General features: G+C 33.4%; 2 protein-coding genes across 2 annotated transcripts; both read left to right on the top strand.

Annotated features, from left to right (window-relative positions):
- LOC109361574 (Golgi SNAP receptor complex member 1-2-like) lies at window positions 3,963–8,304 on the top strand. The gene is made up of 6 exons (XM_019607068.1): window positions 3,963–4,291; window positions 5,657–5,853; window positions 6,828–6,917; window positions 6,998–7,069; window positions 7,674–7,803; window positions 8,063–8,304. The coding sequence occupies exons 1-6, from the start codon at window positions 4,159–4,161 to the stop codon at window positions 8,158–8,160; spliced, it is 720 nt and encodes a 239-aa protein (XP_019462613.1). The 5' UTR covers window positions 3,963–4,158; the 3' UTR covers window positions 8,161–8,304.
- Window positions 12,982–17,324, top strand: LOC109361577 (Golgi SNAP receptor complex member 1-2-like). The gene is made up of 6 exons (XM_019607073.1): window positions 12,982–13,311; window positions 14,677–14,873; window positions 15,848–15,937; window positions 16,018–16,089; window positions 16,694–16,823; window positions 17,083–17,324. Exons 1-6 carry the CDS (start codon window positions 13,179–13,181, stop codon window positions 17,178–17,180), a joined length of 720 nt encoding a protein of 239 aa, XP_019462618.1. The 5' UTR covers window positions 12,982–13,178; the 3' UTR covers window positions 17,181–17,324.

The following is a 23,232-nucleotide window of genomic DNA, read 5'->3' on the forward strand; positions in this document are numbered from 1 at the left end:
TACATTCAAGTTATTACTTTTGGTTAAGTTTTGAATCTTTAAGAATTTCTTAATGCGGTTTTAGCTTGATAACCTAAAACTTGATTTAAAGATCCAAAAATGTTTATTCTTAAAGTATTGACAAGTGAACTAAAAAGTATAACTTACACCTTAGTTCACTTGCCATTGCAATCATCTATTTTAAGCAACTTATGTTCGAGGCTAAATAATGTTAATGGAGCATGAAGTAGGATGTGACAACCTGCTCTGACGAGTGGTAATTAATTATTATTTAGTGTATTACATAAGGTTTGAAAATCATCTTATCATACTATGACACTAGATGGAGGATTTAGAAATGATGTGTGGAATTAACCGAGAGTATAACACATAACTTGTTAATGTTTTTCAAAAATCATTTGAGTTTAGAAATAATTGCATATTTCAAACCAACTTTCTCCTCAAGAATTTGTGAAGATTAGTTTATGTTTCTTTGCTAACTTTTATGCAACATAACACAAAAACCATGAAAAATTAGTTAATCATTATTTTTATTAATATGCATATCTGATTTTTTTCTATTAATGCAATTCTCTTTGGTTCGACATAATCCTATATTATACTACAATTGAATATTGAAAAGATATGCAAGTGTAACATAGTAAAATATTGACTTAGAAATTTTATTTGTTGATTAAAGATTTCTAAAACAATAAATTCAAACCAATTCATGGTTTGTAACTTTGTACATAGGAACAAAATGCAAAAAAGTGCAATTCAATCAATGGATTGTTACTTAGACAATAAAAGAGTGATGGATAATAAATCTAACCGCTAACATTTATTTTTTGTCATTTATTTTCCGCAACTAACATTTACTTTCTGTTATTTACTTTTCCGCAACTAACATTTATTTATTGCTTTATTATTTTATTCTTTATATCAACCCTTCGAAAGAAGTGGTACGGTTAATTGCTAAATTTATTCTTTTGTTCGTTTTATTCATTGATACCAACATTTCATAGGAAATTGTATGGTTAACTTAATAAAATGAGATATACCTTTATGGTATGGTTAAAAGGAACCTGAAAAATGAGTAAATAAATAAAGTCACTAATTAAATAAATTGATCATCACTCTAAAATAAATATACTTGTAAGGCAACTCGAATTAACCCTTCAATAAAGTAACACATTTTGTTGTTGAGGGGGAATTCCCGTTATAGAAATCTTCTTTCAACCCCCCCCCTTCCCCCTTATAAATAGGATTAGCATTCTCTTCTGAAAACTCATTTCAATCAAGAGATTATTCATTCTATTACATCTCTCTTCAACTCTTGTTTTCTTTCAATCATTCAAGAAGTGTTATTCACTTCCATCTTCATTTCAAAAATCTATCTTCATCTTCTTTTACTCAAAAGAAAAAATGCAACAAGTTAATGATACAAAGTCTAGATTACAATATAATAAATCTCATTGTCTTATTATTCTGTATTGATGTTCTTGCTTTCATTTTATTTGTCTTGTTTTGTCTTCATCAAAACAGATGAATAATATAGCTTCCACAAAGAATTTGTTCTCTTTTTATATATTCTTTGACAAAACGAGCTTGTAACTTTTCACATGGAATAAATAAAGTGGAATAGACAAAACCTAATATCATGAATTTGTTAGCATTTATACATATATAATACTTATTTGGAGTTTATAGAAAAAAATATTAAATATTTTTTGGAGTTTACATATATGAATTTGTTAGCATTTATAAGTGACTTACTCATATCCATTTTACACAAATTGTAATTATATATATTTTTTGGTATGGCCTTTATTATAATAAAAAAGTCACATTTGCTAGCTATTATATCTGAAACTATGCCATTAGAAAGTACAAACAAGCACACAATCAACTATATACTGGTGGATACATCAGTTCGAAAAATCTTTAAAGTAGTTTTTCAGGTAACTTGTAGTTTTTTGAGTCACTCAAAAAGTTATTATATGCGTTCCATAAACAAAAAATGACGGTAACTTATATAACTTTTAAAAAAGGAGCTTGTAGTGTTTGAAAGCAACTTTTTAGAAAGTTACTTCAAGTAGCGTTTAGAAATTAAAGTAACTCTTAATAATTCGCTTTCCAATTTTGTCTTTCAATATTTGAACAAATTATATTACATGTCATCAATTAAAAAAGCCTATTAACCTTATTTATCACTCATACCTTTCCTCCATTTACGTTTCCTTCATAGAGAAAAACCAGCAGTCTACCTCCATTTGTATGCCTTTCCACTGATTATCACTTCAGGTATGTTACACAATTTATAGGATTTTATATGGGACAAAAGACCCTATCAATTCTATATTTTTGTATTTTATTTTCTGACATGGTTACATGTGACATACTTAGAGTTGCTCCTATAGTTTGATTATTTGATTATATACAGTGAGATATATGATATTGTTTGATGTATGAGTCATATTTTTATATAGATTTTTCGTTGATTTCTGTTATAATTTATTGTGAAGAGTTGTCAACAATTATTCAGATTTTAAAGCATTTGCCTTATTGATTCTTTGTGTTATTATTTTTATTTCTATGTTTCAATAAATATGTTATTCATCATTTAGTTGTATAATTTCTCTCTTTTTGAATTATGAAATTTCTTTTACTACCAAAAGCAAAGCTCAAAGACATAATAAAGGGTAAAAAGAAGGTTTATTATACTTTTTTGGGTACTATCATGTCCTCTCACCCTTTTGGGTAAGAAACTAATTTCTTTTAGCATGGTGACTGCCCTACCAACAAGTGTCGCTCACAAGAATTGATCCATTGACCTTTTGGTCTTCTTGAGGATCTAGTGGAGTCTTACATCACTAGACCAACACCATTAACATACATTCACAATGTCATTTTAAGACTCTCTACAATCTTCATAATCTTGAAGAAGGTTTAATCTTTTCACAAATCTTTTGTGATGAATAAATTATTTTCCACTGAATTTTTGTGTGATGTATACATTATTCTTCTTGCATTTGATTGTTTGATAAATGTGTGAAATATTTTAGTATTATATCTTTTAAGGATATATAGTGTTAATGGTGGAAGTATATTATAAATATTTGTAACTTCATTGTATTTTTGGAGAAAAAAATTAAAAACAAAAAAATAATATTAAAATAAAACAAAAAAATAAATAAAATATTACATATTTAATTATAAATAAAATATAAAAGTAAATGATTATTTTAAATTATCTATGAATTTAATTACTCCAATTAATAAATAATAAATAAATAATGGATGTCCTTTTAAGTCAATTTTTAAATTTCAGCTAGTTACAAATCTCATTTTACTGAACAACTCTAGTTTGATAAGCTACCTTCACAACTACAAGCTAGTTTCCCAAATAGAGCCATCAACTACACCCTGTGTTTTGCCAAATAGACCCTTTTTATGTATTAAATCTCTACTTTCTAGCACCACACAATATGTGTGAGCATGATGTGACCCTACCTACACTTTAAGTTTGATTCGATCATATTTAGGCTTGAATATGGCCGAGTTTCATCGGGTCTATGGTCAGATTCGGATTCAAAAATTAGATCTGGTCAATATCCAGAGTAGGTTAAAAGACAAACACGACCCAATCGTCTCATGATCACACATTTGTCATATTTGTATATGCCCATTCAATTGTGTAGAGAATAATAACAATTATTTGCCCATGATATTATAAATTTTCTAATTTTTTATCATATATACATATATGTAAATATTCCATAAAATATTTATATATATAATTTCACATATTATAATCCATAATAATAAAGACTTTGTCTAAAAGGGAATGCACTATATATAATTAGGTCTAGAGTGTCAAGTTTAGATTCAAAAGCTAATCCAATCAACATTTAAGGTCGTTAGTCTTCAATGAGTTTTGAGTTCAAAAGAATACCCCAACCAACATTTTGGGTCGACCCATGTTCACCCCGAACACCCAATGTGAAAGAGCAAAGCTCATTTGGTTCATAATAGATCCGGTTGCAGACGATCCTCCCCCTGTCCTTGTTCTCCGCTTTCCACCATCTCTGTTTTATGAACCTTTCATAAAATTGTAAAGGCGCAACTAGTCCAGAATTTGAAGCTAAAATCTAAACCTTGAGAAAATCAAATATCGTAATGAGTGATCTACATTTGGAGTTACAGGAATCAGGTTGGGAAGAATTGCGAAAGGAAGCGCGCAAGATCGAAGGCGATCTCGATGTTAAGCTATCTTCCTATGCTAAACTCTGCGCTAGGTTTAACCAATCAGGTGCTTCTTTTTCTTTTACTCATCACATTGCATTTCAATAATTGCTTTCAGTTGAATTTCAATATGACGTTAAAATCAATCTAGCATAAACCTGTGTTTCTGTTATATCTAAATTCGGAGGAGGAAAACGTAAAAATAAAAGAGAAAGGTAAATGAAAAGCAACGGGCTATTACAATTGTCTTTAATGTGGTTATGAATATATTTACTTGATAATGAAAATGTTTATCATTGATACATTAGATAAAATGACACTCTACTAGATTTAATTGATGCACAATATTGTCACAGATCAAATTGTAAGAGTCAGCTTATTTAGGAGAGTTGTTGAAGATGAGCACTTGGGTTCAAACCGCGGCAGCTGCACTCTTTTCCCTCTCCCCTTCAAAAACTTAGTGTATAGCAAAATCATGTCAGGGATGAAATTTGTTTTGTCGTTTTGCCGGTGACCAAATTGTTGTTTTACTCAATACAAAATTTCTATTCACCTAATGGTCTGTTCGCGAGTTGGTTTTTCGAGGGGAAAGAAAGGAAAAGGAATGCTTGAAAGCTATCAAATACACTGGTGGGATGGCTCAGAAGCCTTCCATTTCCCTTCAAAACTCAACTCACAAATAGACCCTAACTGATGAAGCTGTTGGGGAAGTTAGCCCCTTTGAGATGAACAATTAGTTAGGAGTTCGATATTTGTGCTAAGTGAAGAGTTTCAGCACAGGGTGCATGAGTCTGTGCATCGTTTACATTTTAAGCTCATCAAGCTCTTTCAAGAGGATTGTGCTAAGGAATGATGGCATTAACGTGTGAAGTATCTGAAGTCTATACTACAAACAGTTACCGGGCTCTTAGTACAATATGGTATTCAGTATGCTACCTTACACAATTTGTCACGACATTCTTTATACTACAAATCACCATGAATTGTGCGTGTTATGTGGGAATTGGTATGTGGTTTGCTAGGTTGTTCAGACAATCTAGTAACTATGGTTTATGCCTAATGACTTGAGTTTGTAGGAGAGTTGGTTGTTTGGTTGAAAGATATTGTGGTGTTTGTTTGTTTTCTGTTTTCATTCTTAGTTGACATATTTTGACCCATATCATCTTGTTATTCATTTTGTTTCCTACTTTCAAAATGTTCTGAAAGAATTGGTGAAAACATGAAAATAGAAAGTAGAAATGTGGCATTTTTGTGATTGTTAGTGTAATCATAGTAACTAAAAATATACCAAATACCCCCTATGTTTCCCAATTATACAGAAGGGAGAAACTGTTTCTGTTTACAAATAAACAATCCTGGAGTTCCTTAAAGTTAAATGCATTTAATTTGGTAGTTCTCTACATTTATGATAATATATACCTTTTCTTATTAGGTCATGTTGATGGTGGATCATCACCACTTGGGTCTAGTAGGTCTGGGAAATCCATGGAAATGGAAATCCAATCCTTGCTTGAGAAACTATTGGACATAAACGATTCAATGAGTAGATGTGCTGCATCTGCTGGACCTGCTACTTCTATAACTCAGAAATTGGCTAGGCACAGAGATATTCTTCATGAGTTTACCCAGGTTTTTTTATATATGATTTCTATTTTGTAAAATGTAGTTTTAATCATTCTCAAACAATGAACTCTGCAAGTGTAAATTGTTACAGACGTACATATACTTATGTTTACTTTGTTTAGTGCACGGATGGACATTGCATTAGGTTTGTCATGGCTGAATTGGCTGGTTCTAAGGATTTGTGCATTTTTCTGTCTTATGTGAAATGCTTGGATCTAGGTATCTGACACTTGTTAGATTCAAATATATACAGGTTTGGGCCAATTTATGCCTAAAGATAAAGAAGTTTTAATCAATTAATGAAGTGCTCCCTTCAATATTTTTCCTATTCTCACTTATTCGTTTGGGCACATGACCTACTAAATCTTTCTTTGCTTGAATATCCTCTCTAAATGAGAAGCTGCTTGTCACTAGTATTCACAACCTAGTATTGATTGGAATTCTTTGTTAGCAAATATTATGTCATATTGTCATGTCATTTCTACCCTGTAACTTCGAATATACTGCTGAATCAGAGGGCTGATGATTCTTTGTTCGCACATATTATGTCATGTCATTTTCTTGTAGCCGTAAACAAAATTATAAGTTGAAGAACTGCATATGGGATATGATAATAAGATATCCTCCTAAAGTAAGAAGTGGAAAAAGTGTTCTTCAAAGATTCTGGCATTCCATTCCATGCAAATACAATAGACATCTATAAATGGGACAGGGTGTAATCAGTAATGTCTTGACCCATCTGTCAAATTTCTTGTTGAGAACTCCTATCCTTTTTTATCTTTGACCAGAATTTTAACTTTGGTGTTCTCGAAGTGCCATGATTTATATATCTTAACACTCTGACACAACATAAATTATTGAATCTATGTAGCTGAGCCCTTCCTACTGTACTGATTTGGATAATGCTACATAGAAATCTTTCCTATGCTCTAATAAGCTGATTTTAAAATATTGACCTTGTTGATTGTGATTCTCCTCAGGAATTTAGGCGTATCAATGGGAACTTAATCTCAATGAGGGAACATGCAGAACTTTTGAGTTCAGTCAGGGATGACATTACTGACTTCAAGGTGAACCATGAACATGATCCGAGTTAAAATTACAGATATTATGTCATCATACTTGTTGTAGACTTACCTTCTTCTGGCAGACATCTGGTGGTTTGTCACCAAGGATGCAGTTACTACGCGAGAGAGCTGCCATCCACGGAAGTATATCTCATGTAAGTATATGTTCTAGAGTAAATTTGCATTTCTTAAACTTCAAAGTTCTCAATCAGCGAAGAATTCTTTATTGGCCAGTTCTGAATGCTCAATAAGCATTGCTCTCTTGAAAGTCTTACCGGAGGGCCAAGCGGATTGCCATGCTTTTTCATCACAGCTAGTTTAGGGGTCCTCTATTTGTTTCTTTAAGATAATTTTGGACTAATGTTATATAGCTTGTTGAAGGACTATATAGCTAAGATTTGTGACGTGATATGGTGTTTTGGTTTTTCTACAATTTTGTTTTGGCGGATATCATGTTGCGTCCTTTAAATTATATGTATGGTGGAAACCAAAGTCAGGGGCTGCCCCATGCACAATATCATGATCTTCAGTATCCCTAATAGTACTGAAAATTTTATAATTTCTTTTCAATAACCCTCTTCTCTTGCATATGTAAATTTGATTTTTGTTAAGTGTCAATCCATTTGCCTTATATGTCAATGACTATCTTTGTTTTTAGATTTCTCTGCTCAGAGAGTCTTCTCTTTTCAGCTCTTATTAAACATGACTCTTTTACCTATTTTTGAGGATTCTTGGTTTATTTTCCCTGTACTTTTCCAGATAGATGATGTGATTAATCAAGCTCAAGCGACAAGATCAGTCTTGGGTTCCCAGAGGGCACTGTTTGGAGATGTTCAAGGAAAAGTGAAGGTTCTTGGTGACAAGTTTCCTATTATTGGCAGCATTCTTGGTATGTTGAAAAATAGTTTTTATATTTTTTTTTGTATATGAAGGGTATCCCTTCACCTTATGGGTAAGGATCTCTTTTGGGGTGCATGACTGTCTCTTCCAACAAGTATGGTTTATTGTAATTGAAGCTATGACCTTTTGGTCTACCTGGGGATCAAGAGGGACCTTATACCACTAGACCAAAACCTTGTTGAAAGTTTTTATCTTTCTAATTTGCCATTGATTGTCAGATTTACCTCCCTAATATGTTACCCTTGCAGGTTCAATAAGAAGGCGACGCTCAAGGGATAACCTTATTCTGGCAGCAGTAATTGCTGCTTGTACGTTGTTTCTCATCATTTATTGGCTCTCCAAGTAGCAAAAATACTTTGAAACAGAAAAAATAAATTATGATACTTCTTTCCATTGAATTTTTCTGCTTCTTTCTATGCCTTATTGGTTTTCATGGAAGAGGGAGATTAAGCTTTGTTTCAAATGTCTATGATCCTCACATTCCTTGTCATTTGACTTGACTTTAGTTAAAAAAAAAACTAACAATTTTTTATATATAAATCTCAAATAGTAAGATGTCACGCTGTTCTTTTGCCTTCTGTTAAGTATGATATCATTCTTTGATTTTGATTGTTAAACTTAAGGGCGTAAACCAAAAGTTTTTTTCAATAAAGAAATATTGTATTAAACTGAACAGAAGGGGTACCGCCTGATATAAAAGAAATTACCGTAGACCCTGAGTATTATATGAAAAGTGGTACAAGGTTTGAAATATAGTTCCATTGTGCCTGTTTCCGATGAAACACAATGGTTTCGTGAGTGGACGATTCAGCATCGACCCAATATCACAGAAAACAGCCACAATGAAACAATTTTGCACCCACGTTGGGATGGTGTTGTGGTCGTAACCAACACAATGAAGATTTTTTCACCTGTAACATAGTATTTCACCGTTGTTTAAGATCTATCGGTTGTTATCCTTGGTAGCTTCAGGTTCTTTATTCTGAAAATAATAGCTTCAGGTTCTTTATTCTGAAAATAAAATATGGATGAATTTGTTTTTTGGTTTGTATCATGTATCCTCTCAGTTTATTACTAGGGTACTCGAGTTTTAGTGTGACTCTACCTTTATGCCAAAATCCTTCCTCGTAAGTACTTGTTTCTAAATTTTTAGTTAATAATATTTTAATTTGTAATTTGATTTCTCACTGTTATCCTATTTGTGCTCATATTATTTTACTTCTACATTTCTGTTTGTCACTATTGATTTATTTACGTTGAGTTACACAATTATCTATGTTTGGTTGTATGAACTTTGTTAATTCATTGATGCTCTAAGATTTTATGATTACTTCTTTTGCTTTGGATATCTTAGCGAAAGACATAAATTATAAGTTATCATTGATTTTTTTATATTAAAAAAATGGATAAATATTAAATATAGGTAAAGCTAAATATTAAATATAATCTCATTATATTTATATATTTTAAGGTTGTTGTTCCTTCCTAGGACCGGAGCTGGCCAATGACTAAGCCTGTAAGATTTTGTCTATATGGTTGTTGATTATTTACAATTGTTAATCAAGCTTGGAGGGTCGGCCTAACTATAAGAAAGGATGACAATGACACGATAAATCAGCGTCTACCATGCCAAAGAACCTTCTTTCACACCAAAGTTAAAGTTACGTCACATGACTATCAATAGATTCACTTTGCCCACACGACAAAGCTAGTTCAACTTCATGGCATGTGAAAGAAAGACTACTGAAGGGACAAGACCGCTTCGTACACAATGATGACACATCTCCTAGGAGTGCAAACCATTTCACCTCAGTATAAATAAGCGAAGTCACCCATAATGGAACGACGATATATTTTCTCATTCATTCTCTCTAAGCATTAAACTCCTATAAATATTGTTTTGAACGTTAGAATGACTTTTTAAGTATCCATAAAAAATGGTCTGAGACCGGTGACTGGCAGGTTCAACCTAGAGTCCAGGCTCCGACAACCTTCCAAAACTAGTTCTTGCCAAGAAGATTCAACTTCTGAAGTATTTCTTAAGTATTTCTATTTCCTCTTTAGTAATTCAACACAAAGAATAATAAAAATCTTTTCGATCATAGTTTTCTCATTCGTATGATGTGTGGAATTAACCGAGAGTATAACACATAACTTGTTAATGTTTTTCAAAAATCATTTGAGTTTAGAAATAATTGCATATTTCAAACCAACTTTCTCCTCAAGAATTTGTGAAGATTAGTTTATGTTTCTTTGCTAACTTTTATGCAACATAACACAAAAACCATGAAAAATTAGTTAATCATTATTTTTATTAATATGCATATCTGATTTTTTTCTATTAATGCAATTCTCTTTGGTTCGACATAATCCTATATTATACTACAATTGAATATTGAAAAGATATGCAAGTGTAACATAGTAAAATATTGACTTAGAAATTTTATTTGTTGATTAAAGATTTCTAAAACAATAAATTCAAACCAATTCATGGTTTGTAACTTTGTACATAGGAACAAAATGCAAAAAAGTGCAATTCAATCAATGGATTGTTACTTAGACAATAAAAGAGTGATGGATAATAAATCTAACCGCTAACATTTATTTTTTGTCATTTATTTTCCGCAACTAACATTTACTTTCTGTTATTTACTTTTCCGCAACTAACATTTATTTATTGCTTTATTATTTTATTCTTTATATCAACCCTTCGAAAGAAGTGGTACGGTTAATTGCTAAATTTATTCTTTTGTTCGTTTTATTCATTGATACCAACATTTCATAGGAAATTGTATGGTTAACTTAATAAAATGAGATATACCTTTATGGTATGGTTAAAAGGAACCTGAAAAATGAGTAAATAAATAAAGTCACTAATTAAATAAATTGATCATCACTCTAAAATAAATATACTTGTAAGGCAACTCGAATTAACCCTTCAATAAAGTAACACATTTTGTTGTTGAGGGGGAATTCCCGTTATAGAAATCTTCTTTCAACACAAGGACAAGTCCAGCCAACTAGCCAATGATCATGAAGACAACAACAATAAAGATCTAATCGATTAATACTATAGTTAATCGATTAACTAGTTAGTCATTTTAGTTTGTTTGTGTTCAATAATCGATTACCAATATGGTTAATCAATTATCTGGTTAATTATGTTTTCTTCAAAAAGTTATTATATGCGTTCCATAAACAAAAAATGACGGTAACTTATATAACTTTTAAAAAAGGAGCTTGTAGTGTTTGAAAGCAACTTTTTAGAAAGTTACTTCAAGTAGCGTTTAGAAATTAAAGTAACTCTTAATAATTCGCTTTCCAATTTTGTCTTTCAATATTTGAACAAATTATATTACATGTCATCAATTAAAAAAGCCTATTAACCTTATTTATCACTCATACCTTTCCTCCATTTACGTTTCCTTCATAGAGAAAAACCAGCAGTCTACCTCCATTTGTATGCCTTTCCACTGATTATCACTTCAGGTATGTTACACAATTTATAGGATTTTATATGGGACAAAAGACCCTATCAATTCTATATTTTTGTATTTTATTTTCTGACATGGTTACATGTGACATACTTAGAGTTGCTCCTATAGTTTGATTATTTGATTATATACAGTGAGATATATGATATTGTTTGATGTATGAGTCATATTTTTATATAGATTTTTCGTTGATTTCTGTTATAATTTATTGTGAAGAGTTGTCAACAATTATTCAGATTTTAAAGCATTTGCCTTATTGATTCTTTGTGTTATTATTTTTATTTCTATGTTTCAATAAATATGTTATTCATCATTTAGTTGTATAATTTCTCTCTTTTTGAATTATGAAATTTCTTTTACTACCAAAAGCAAAGCTCAAAGACATAATAAAGGGTAAAAAGAAGGTTTATTATACTTTTTTGGGTACTATCATGTCCTCTCACCCTTTTGGGTAAGAAACTAATTTCTTTTAGCATGGTGACTGCCCTACCAACAAGTGTCGCTCACAAGAATTGATCCATTGACCTTTTGGTCTTCTTGAGGATCTAGTGGAGTCTTACATCACTAGACCAACACCATTAACATACATTCACAATGTCATTTTAAGACTCTCTACAATCTTCATAATCTTGAAGAAGGTTTAATCTTTTCACAAATCTTTTGTGATGAATAAATTATTTTCCACTGAATTTTTGTGTGATGTATACATTATTCTTCTTGCATTTGATTGTTTGATAAATGTGTGAAATATTTTAGTATTATATCTTTTAAGGATATATAGTGTTAATGGTGGAAGTATATTATAAATATTTGTAACTTCATTGTATTTTTGGAGAAAAAAATTAAAAACAAAAAAATAATATTAAAATAAAACAAAAAAATAAATAAAATATTACATATTTAATTATAAATAAAATATAAAAGTAAATGATTATTTTAAATTATCTATGAATTTAATTACTCCAATTAATAAATAATAAATAAATAATGGATGTCCTTTTAAGTCAATTTTTAAATTTCAGCTAGTTACAAATCTCATTTTACTGAACAACTCTAGTTTGATAAGCTACCTTCACAACTACAAGCTAGTTTCCCAAATAGAGCCATCAACTACACCCTGTGTTTTGCCAAATAGACCCTTTTTATGTATTAAATCTCTACTTTCTAGCACCACACAATATGTGTGAGCATGATGTGACCCTACCTACACTTTAAGTTTGATTCGATCATATTTAGGCTTGAATATGGCCGAGTTTCATCGGGTCTATGGTCAGATTCGGATTCAAAAATTAGATCTGGTCAATATCCAGAGTAGGTTAAAAGACAAACACGACCCAATCGTCTCATGATCACACATTTGTCATATTTGTATATGCCCATTCAATTGTGTAGAGAATAATAACAATTATTTGCCCATGATATTATAAATTTTCTAATTTTTTATCATATATACATATATGTAAATATTCCATAAAATATTTATATATATAATTTCACATATTATAATCCATAATAATAAAGACTTTGTCTAAAAGGGAATGCACTATATATAATTAGGTCTAGAGTGTCAAGTTTAGATTCAAAAGCTAATCCAATCAACATTTAAGGTCGTTAGTCTTCAATGAGTTTTGAGTTCAAAAGAATACCCCAACCAACATTTTGGGTCGACCCATGTTCACCCCGAACACCCAATGTGAAAGAGCAAAGCTCATTTGGTTCATAATAGATCCGGTTGCAGACGATCCTCCCCCTGTCCTTGTTCTCCGCTTTCCACCATCTCTGTTTTATGAACCTTTCATAAAATTGTAAAGGCGCAACTAGTCCAGAATTTGAAGCTAAAATCTAAACCTTGAGAAAATCAAATATCGTAATGAGTGATCTACATTTGGAGTTACAGGAATCAGGTTGGGAAGAATTGCGAAAGGAAGCGCGCAAGATCGAAGGCGATCTCGATGTTAAGCTATCTTCCTATGCTAAACTCTGCGCTAGGTTTAACCAATCAGGTGCTTCTTTTTCTTTTACTCATCACATTGCATTTCAATAATTGCTTTCAGTTGAATTTCAATATGACGTTAAAATCAATCTAGCATAAACCTGTGTTTCTGTTATATCTAAATTCGGAGGAGGAAAACGTAAAAATAAAAGAGAAAGGTAAATGAAAAGCAACGGGCTATTACAATTGTCTTTAATGTGGTTATGAATATATTTACTTGATAATGAAAATGTTTATCATTGATACATTAGATAAAATGACACTCTACTAGATTTAATTGATGCACAATATTGTCACAGATCAAATTGTAAGAGTCAGCTTATTTAGGAGAGTTGTTGAAGATGAGCACTTGGGTTCAAACCGCGGCAGCTGCACTCTTTTCCCTCTCCCCTTCAAAAACTTAGTGTATAGCAAAATCATGTCAGGGATGAAATTTGTTTTGTCGTTTTGCCGGTGACCAAATTGTTGTTTTACTCAATACAAAATTTCTATTCACCTAATGGTCTGTTCGCGAGTTGGTTTTTCGAGGGGAAAGAAAGGAAAAGGAATGCTTGAAAGCTATCAAATACACTGGTGGGATGGCTCAGAAGCCTTCCATTTCCCTTCAAAACTCAACTCACAAATAGACCCTAACTGATGAAGCTGTTGGGGAAGTTAGCCCCTTTGAGATGAACAATTAGTTAGGAGTTCGATATTTGTGCTAAGTGAAGAGTTTCAGCACAGGGTGCATGAGTCTGTGCATCGTTTACATTTTAAGCTCATCAAGCTCTTTCAAGAGGATTGTGCTAAGGAATGATGGCATTAACGTGTGAAGTATCTGAAGTCTATACTACAAACAGTTACCGGGCTCTTAGTACAATATGGTATTCAGTATGCTACCTTACACAATTTGTCACGACATTCTTTATACTACAAATCACCATGAATTGTGCGTGTTATGTGGGAATTGGTATGTGGTTTGCTAGGTTGTTCAGACAATCTAGTAACTATGGTTTATGCCTAATGACTTGAGTTTGTAGGAGAGTTGGTTGTTTGGTTGAAAGATATTGTGGTGTTTGTTTGTTTTCTGTTTTCATTCTTAGTTGACATATTTTGACCCATATCATCTTGTTATTCATTTTGTTTCCTACTTTCAAAATGTTCTGAAAGAATTGGTGAAAACATGAAAATAGAAAGTAGAAATGTGGCATTTTTGTGATTGTTAGTGTAATCATAGTAACTAAAAATATACCAAATACCCCCTATGTTTCCCAATTATACAGAAGGGAGAAACTGTTTCTGTTTACAAATAAACAATCCTGGAGTTCCTTAAAGTTAAATGCATTTAATTTGGTAGTTCTCTACATTTATGATAATATATACCTTTTCTTATTAGGTCATGTTGATGGTGGATCATCACCACTTGGGTCTAGTAGGTCTGGGAAATCCATGGAAATGGAAATCCAATCCTTGCTTGAGAAACTATTGGACATAAACGATTCAATGAGTAGATGTGCTGCATCTGCTGGACCTGCTACTTCTATAACTCAGAAATTGGCTAGGCACAGAGATATTCTTCATGAGTTTACCCAGGTTTTTTTATATATGATTTCTATTTTGTAAAATGTAGTTTTAATCATTCTCAAACAATGAACTCTGCAAGTGTAAATTGTTACAGACGTACATATACTTATGTTTACTTTGTTTAGTGCACGGATGGACATTGCATTAGGTTTGTCATGGCTGAATTGGCTGGTTCTAAGGATTTGTGCATTTTTCTGTCTTATGTGAAATGCTTGGATCTAGGTATCTGACACTTGTTAGATTCAAATATATACAGGTTTGGGCCAATTTATGCCTAAAGATAAAGAAGTTTTAATCAATTAATGAAGTGCTCCCTTCAATATTTTTCCTATTCTCACTTATTCGTTTGGGCACATGACCTACTAAATCTTTCTTTGCTTGAATATCCTCTCTAAATGAGAAGCTGCTTGTCACTAGTATTCACAACCTAGTATTGATTGGAATTCTTTGTTAGCAAATATTATGTCATATTGTCATGTCATTTCTACCCTGTAACTTCGAATATACTGCTGAATCAGAGGGCTGATGATTCTTTGTTCGCACATATTATGTCATGTCATTTTCTTGTAGCCGTAAACAAAATTATAAGTTGAAGAACTGCATATGGGATATGATAATAAGATATCCTCCTAAAGTAAGAAGTGGAAAAAGTGTTCTTCAAAGATTCTGGCATTCCATTCCATGCAAATACAATAGACATCTATAAATGGGACAGGGTGTAATCAGTAATGTCTTGACCCATCTGTCAAATTTCTTGTTGAGAACTCCTATCCTTTTTTATCTTTGACCAGAATTTTAACTTTGGTGTTCTCGAAGTGCCATGATTTATATATCTTAACACTCTGACACAACATAAATTATTGAATCTATGTAGCTGAGCCCTTCCTACTGTACTGATTTGGATAATGCTACATAGAAATCTTTCCTATGCTCTAATAAGCTGATTTTAAAATATTGACCTTGTTGATTGTGATTCTCCTCAGGAATTTAGGCGTATCAATGGGAACTTAATCTCAATGAGGGAACATGCAGAACTTTTGAGTTCAGTCAGGGATGACATTACTGACTTCAAGGTGAACCATGAACATGATCCGAGTTAAAATTACAGATATTATGTCATCATACTTGTTGTAGACTTACCTTCTTCTGGCAGACATCTGGTGGTTTGTCACCAAGGATGCAGTTACTACGCGAGAGAGCTGCCATCCACGGAAGTATATCTCATGTAAGTATATGTTCTAGAGTAAATTTGCATTTCTTAAACTTCAAAGTTCTCAATCAGCGAAGAATTCTTTATTGGCCAGTTCTGAATGCTCAATAAGCATTGCTCTCTTGAAAGTCTTACCGGAGGGCCAAGCGGATTGCCATGCTTTTTCATCACAGCTAGTTTAGGGGTCCTCTATTTGTTTCTTTAAGATAATTTTGGACTAATGTTATATAGCTTGTTGAAGGACTATATAGCTAAGATTTGTGACGTGATATGGTGTTTTGGTTTTTCTACAATTTTGTTTTGGCGGATATCATGTTGCGTCCTTTAAATTATATGTATGGTGGAAACCAAAGTCAGGGGCTGCCCCATGCACAATATCATGATCTTCAGTATCCCTAATAGTACTGAAAATTTTATAATTTCTTTTCAATAACCCTCTTCTCTTGCATATGTAAATTTGATTTTTGTTAAGTGTCAATCCATTTGCCTTATATGTCAATGACTATCTTTGTTTTTAGATTTCTCTGCTCAGAGAGTCTTCTCTTTTCAGCTCTTATTAAACATGACTCTTTTACCTATTTTTGAGGATTCTTGGTTTATTTTCCCTGTACTTTTCCAGATAGATGATGTGATTAATCAAGCTCAAGCGACAAGATCAGTCTTGGGTTCCCAGAGGGCACTGTTTGGAGATGTTCAAGGAAAAGTGAAGGTTCTTGGTGACAAGTTTCCTATTATTGGCAGCATTCTTGGTATGTTGAAAAATAGTTTTTATATTTTTTTTTGTATATGAAGGGTATCCCTTCACCTTATGGGTAAGGATCTCTTTTGGGGTGCATGACTGTCTCTTCCAACAAGTATGGTTTATTGTAATTGAAGCTATGACCTTTTGGTCTACCTGGGGATCAAGAGGGACCTTATACCACTAGACCAAAACCTTGTTGAAAGTTTTTATCTTTCTAATTTGCCATTGATTGTCAGATTTACCTCCCTAATATGTTACCCTTGCAGGTTCAATAAGAAGGCGACGCTCAAGGGATAACCTTATTCTGGCAGCAGTAATTGCTGCTTGTACGTTGTTTCTCATCATTTATTGGCTCTCCAAGTAGCAAAAATACTTTGAAACAGAAAAAATAAATTATGATACTTCTTTCCATTGAATTTTTCTGCTTCTTTCTATGCCTTATTGGTTTTCATGGAAGAGGGAGATTAAGCTTTGTTTCAAATGTCTATGATCCTCACATTCCTTGTCATTTGACTTGACTTTAGTTAAAAAAAAAACTAACAATTTTTTATATATAAATCTCAAATAGTAAGATGTCACGCTGTTCTTTTGCCTTCTGTTAAGTATGATATCATTCTTTGATTTTGATTGTTAAACTTAAGGGCGTAAACCAAAAGTTTTTTTCAATAAAGAAATATTGTATTAAACTGAACAGAAGGGGTACCGCCTGATATAAAAGAAATTACCGTAGACCCTGAGTATTATATGAAAAGTGGTACAAGGTTTGAAATATAGTTCCATTGTGCCTGTTTCCGATGAAACACAATGGTTTCGTGAGTGGACGATTCAGCATCGACCCAATATCACAGAAAACAGCCACAATGAAACAATTTTGCACCCACGTTGGGATGGTGTTGTGGTCGTAACCAACACAATGAAGATTTTTTCACCTGTAACATAGTATTTCACCGTTGTTTAAGATCTATCGGTTGTTATCCTTGGTAGCTTCAGGTTCTTTATTCTGAAAATAATAGCTTCAGGTTCTTTATTCTGAAAATAAAATATGGATGAATTTGTTTTTTGGTTTGTATCATGTATCCTCTCAGTTTATTACTAGGGTACTCGAGTTTTAGTGTGACTCTACCTTTATGCCAAAATCCTTCCTCGTAAGTACTTGTTTCTAAATTTTTAGTTAATAATATTTTAATTTGTAATTTGATTTCTCACTGTTATCCTATTTGTGCTCATATTATTTTACTTCTACATTTCTGTTTGTCACTATTGATTTATTTACGTTGAGTTACACAATTATCTATGTTTGGTTGTATGAACTTTGTTAATTCATTGATGCTCTAAGATTTTATGATTACTTCTTTTGCTTTGGATATCTTAGCGAAAGACATAAATTATAAGTTATCATTGATTTTTTTATATTAAAAAAATGGATAAATATTAAATATAGGTAAAGCTAAATATTAAATATAATCTCATTATATTTATATATTTTAAGGTTGTTGTTCCTTCCTAGGACCGGAGCTGGCCAATGACTAAGCCTGTAAGATTTTGTCTATATGGTTGTTGATTATTTACAATTGTTAATCAAGCTTGGAGGGTCGGCCTAACTATAAGAAAGGATGACAATGACACGATAAATCAGCGTCTACCATGCCAAAGAACCTTCTTTCACACCAAAGTTAAAGTTACGTCACATGACTATCAATAGATTCACTTTGCCCACACGACAAAGCTAGTTCAACTTCATGGCATGTGAAAGAAAGACTACTGAAGGGACAAGACCGCTTCGTACACAATGATGACACATCTCCTAGGAGTGCAAACCATTTCACCTCAGTATAAATAAGCGAAGTCACCCATAATGGAACGACGATATATTTTCTCATTCATTCTCTCTAAGCATTAAACTCCTATAAATATTGTTTTGAACGTTAGAATGACTTTTTAAGTATCCATAAAAAATGGTCTGAGACCGGTGACTGGCAGGTTCAACCTAGAGTCCAGGCTCCGACAACCTTCCAAAACTAGTTCTTGCCAAGAAGATTCAACTTCTGAAGTATTTCTTAAGTATTTCTATTTCCTCTTTAGTAATTCAACACAAAGAATAATAAAAATCTTTTCGATCATAGTTTTCTCATTCGTATACAAGGCCGAAGCCTACAATGCTTCCCTGATAGGGTATGTTACAACACAATGAACTCATGGTTTTCATATCCAAAGTAATGTCTTTTCCTTTTACATAGCAAGCAAGATGGTTTTTCCTAAAGTTCATGTTACAGTAAAATACTCTAATTAGTTCAGGATAGGTTTCATTTGATTCACAACAGAAATCGAAAAGGTTTTGTTGTCTCAAGAGATAAGGAAATAGAAAATCTTCAAACTCAAAGTTCCCGAGATTACCGTATTTAGGAGTGAAGATGATGCGACCATGAAAGTGCTCCTCAAAGATTTTACGTTGCTCATCTTTGCTAGAAGCTTCATTAAGTCAAGAGGGTTGGACTCCAAAGATGAAGTTCTTTGGTTCCTTTGAGTCACATTTGTGCGTTGCTTCTTTGACCTAGAAGAGGAAGCCATTGAAATGAGTTTTTGAAAAGTTAGGTTTTTAGATTTTGGAGATTTGTGGTTTTTTTATTTAGGCCACTAAACACGAAAATGATGGTTTAGAAGTGAAAATGTGATATGAAAGCACACAAAATGGATCAAAAACGAAGATTTTAGAGAGAGATAAAGGTGGCCATGAAGAGGGTTTGAAATAAGGAAGAAGAAGAGTTTGAAAGAGTTTAAAAATGTAGAAAAAATACATATATAACAGCGTAGAGGACATCATACACCATATCCTTCGCAGTACACAGTCAGATTTGCCTTGTCTTGGTCATATGCGCCATGTCCCATGCAACATATGGTCAAGTTTGTCTTGTCTCGAGCATGCATCAACTTTCCTCGGTCACGACTCAGCTTTCCTCGGTCACGACTCAGCTTCCCATGGTCCTGGCCAACTCTTTCTTGGTCCCAATCCAACTTCTCTCAGTCATGGCCAACCTTTCCTCAGTCATGGCCAATGGTTTCATCATTTGGGCTAAGCTTCAATAGAAAAAGATGTATATAATATGTTTGCAGCAGCAACAAAATAAGTTTTAAGGCTAACTCAAGAATCCTCTCTAGTAATGAAAAGACAAATACTACAAAAACAAAGAAAAAAAATAATACGTTATGTTACTTTAAACCTTTTATTTGCAATGAAATTAATATTGTGCAATGACTCATATCTCTAGATAACAACAATACAAGTTATGTGTGGAGACTTCGGCACAATTGGCCGAACCTCGTTACCAAATCCCTTGTGTTATTTTCTTTTCTCTATACTCTTTTACTATTTGATTGCTCACTAGTTCCCAACTATTGATATCATATGGCTTTTAATCCATGTGCCAAATTCAAGGTAGGAAAGTTCGATGGAACTGGTAATTTCGGATTGCGGAAAAAGAGGGTTAAGGATGTATTGGCTAAACAAGGTCTATTAAAGGTGTTGCATGAGAAAAAACCAGATGGTATGAATCATGTGGATTGGGAAGAGTTGGAGGAGAAGATTGTGAGAACCATACGGCTTTGTCTATCAGATGAGGTGATATATCTTGTTATGGATCTGATGTCACCAAAAGAGGTATGAGAGACATTAGAGAAGCAGTTCATGTCCAAGTCTCTAACAAATAAGTTGTATTTGAAACGGAAACTCTATGGCCTGAAGATGTAGGAGGGTGCTGATTTGAAACAACATCTCAACACTTTCAATCAAGTGAATAATGACTTGCAGAAACTTGATATAAAGGTTGATGATGAGGACAAAGCAAAAATATTAATGTGTTCTTTGCCAAATTCCTATGAACACTTGGTGACAACAATGACGTACAGGAAAGGCTAAATCAATCTGGTTGAGATCACATATGCACTTCTGTCCCACAATCAAAGAAGGCAAAATGTAGGGGAATGTCTCAAGGTGATGGTCTGTATGTGAAAGGGAGTCAAGCACGTGGGAGGAGACAAGGTAGAGGGGGTCCTGCCATAGAGAAAAATCAAATTCCATGGGCAAAACACCAGTAGAGGGCTATAAGTGTAAACAGACTAGGCATTACATAAGGGATTGTCCCAATGAATGGAGTCCTATCAAGCCAGTATGGAAACATCGAGTAATATGCAAATGTTGCGTAGAAAGATGACTCTGGTTACAACAGTGAAGTTGATCTACTATATGTAACATCAAATCATAGTGTAGATGAGTGGATACTTGATACTGGTTGTTCCCACCACATGATGCCAAACAGAGAATGGTTCACCACATACATGACAGACAATTTTGGTTTCGTGTATCTCAGATATAATAAAGCACGTGGAATTATTGGCATGAGAAAATCAGAATTGTGATGGATGATGGTGTAGTGAAGACTTTATGTGAGGTTAGATACATGCCAGATTTGAAGAAGAATTTGATTTCTTTGGGGGAATTGTAGCCAAAAGATTTAGCTATAGAGCTTATGGGAATAATGATATTCTTCGAGTATGTAAAGGTGCTTTGACGGTGATGAAGGGTAAGAGGACTGTATGAAATACTTACAAGCTGTTAGGGAGAATAGTTGTAGGTGGAGTTACTGGAGAGATCTCAGTAGATTCAGAACATGGTTCTACAAAATTATGGTACATGCGTTTGGGTCATATTAGCGTACGTGGCATGATAGAACTATGCAAAAGAGGACTCTCGAGGGGAGTGAGCAAATGCAAGCTTGATTTGTGCAAGTATTTTGTGCTAGGGAAACAAACGCGAGTTAGTTTCAAGGTTGGCCAACACAGGACTCAGGATATTCTCGACTATGTCCACACTGATGTATTTTTTTACCTTCGTCGATGACTTTTCTCGCAAGGTCTATGTCTATTTTCTGAAGCATAAGTCAGAAGTCTTTGCCAATTTCAAGGTTTGGAAGGTAGAGGTAGAGAACCAGACTGATAAAAAATCAAATACTTGAGGTCAGACAATGGTATGGAGTACAAAGACTCACTTTTAGAAATTCTACGAGAAACGTGACATTCAAAGGCACTTTTCAGTGAAGAAGACTCCTCAGCAGAAGGGTGTTGTAGAGAGGATGAATAGAACTCTTACAGAGAGGGTCACATGTATGAGACTGAATGTTGGACTTTCCAAAGGATTTTGGGCAGAGGCACTTAGTATTAGAGATGGCAAAACGGGCCGCCCGACCCGTTTAGCCCGCGCCCACAAAAATTTAAGTGGGCACGGGCATGCCCGCATTGGTTTAACGGACAAATTCAATGCCTTACCCGTTTTAAAATGGGCTAATGGGCTTGCGGGAGACCGCAGACATTGTTGAATAATTAAAAAAAATAAAAAACTCATATAAAAATGAAATTAAATTAAATAAAGTAGTTGAAGATAAAAATGAACAAAATTTTTGATATTTTATATGAAGTTTAACAAATCACATTAGATTACAATTTTTTTTAGGGATTAAAAATGACATTACATCATACCTTATTTAAAATTTTCTTACTTTTTTCTTTAAATTATGTTTATGGGCTGACCACATGCCCAACGGAAATGCCCGCAAACTTAGCGGGCAAAACGAGCCGGGCGAAACGGGCTAATGGACAAAATTTGTATGCCATTCCCGTAAAAATATGTGGGCTATGTGGGCGCACCCGCGGGCAGTGCCTGTTTTGCCATGTCTACTTAGTATGGCATGCTATATCATCAATAGATCACCACGAGCTTCATTGAATGGTAAAGTTGCAGAAGTAGTATGGACATGTAACCTAATCAATTATAATATGTTACGCATATTTGGTTGTCCTGCTTGTGTACATGTACCTAGTGATGAACGATCTAAACTTGATCCCCAGTCCAAGAGGTGTATCTTCATCGGACATACCAAAGATGTGAAGGGGTTCAAGTTCTGGGATCCAGCTTCTAGAAAAGTGGTGTTGAGCAAAGATGAGTACTTGATGAATATTTTATGCTGAAGCGATCAATTTTAATAGAGGTGCCCAAGCCAAATTGAGATACTTTAGGATCAAATATGATTCCAGTGAGCAATGAAACGGTTCAGGTAAATAAAGGCAATGAACCATGCATTAGTTCAAGCCAAGAACATGATAATTCTCAAGCGGAGAGTTCAAGTGTGCAGAAGTATCTACTTTCTAGAGACTTGGATAGTCGTCCTATCACACCTTTAGAGATATATGACTTCAGTTTCTCTCATATCAGTTCAGGAGATCCATGTAGATTTTAAGAGGGTATAAACAGCCTGGAGAAAGAACAATGGATGGGTGCCATGATGGAGGAGATGGAGTATCTACACAAGAACTAAACTTAAGAGCTTGTCTCATTGCCCCCAAACAAGCGTGTAGTTGGATGCAAG

The sequence above is a fragment of the Lupinus angustifolius genome, chromosome LG12, assembly GCF_001865875.1.
Source record: "Lupinus angustifolius cultivar Tanjil chromosome LG12, LupAngTanjil_v1.0, whole genome shotgun sequence".
NCBI classification, from domain to species: Eukaryota; Viridiplantae; Streptophyta; class Magnoliopsida; order Fabales; family Fabaceae; genus Lupinus; species Lupinus angustifolius.

Excerpts from the sequence above, each read along its gene's own strand:
- LOC109361574 (XM_019607068.1), top strand. The coding sequence starts at position 4,159 with ATGAGTGATCTACATTTGGAGTTACAGGAATCAGGTTGGGAAGAATTG. Across the intron at positions 4,292-5,656 it reads CGCTAGGTTTAACCAATCAG|GTCATGTTGATGGTGGATCA; the intron begins GTGCTTCTTTTT and ends TTTTCTTATTAG. Across the intron at positions 7,804-8,062 it reads TATTATTGGCAGCATTCTTG|GTTCAATAAGAAGGCGACGC; the intron begins GTATGTTGAAAA and ends TTACCCTTGCAG.
- LOC109361577 (XM_019607073.1), top strand. The coding sequence starts at position 13,179 with ATGAGTGATCTACATTTGGAGTTACAGGAATCAGGTTGGGAAGAATTG. Across the intron at positions 13,312-14,676 it reads CGCTAGGTTTAACCAATCAG|GTCATGTTGATGGTGGATCA; the intron begins GTGCTTCTTTTT and ends TTTTCTTATTAG. Across the intron at positions 16,824-17,082 it reads TATTATTGGCAGCATTCTTG|GTTCAATAAGAAGGCGACGC; the intron begins GTATGTTGAAAA and ends TTACCCTTGCAG.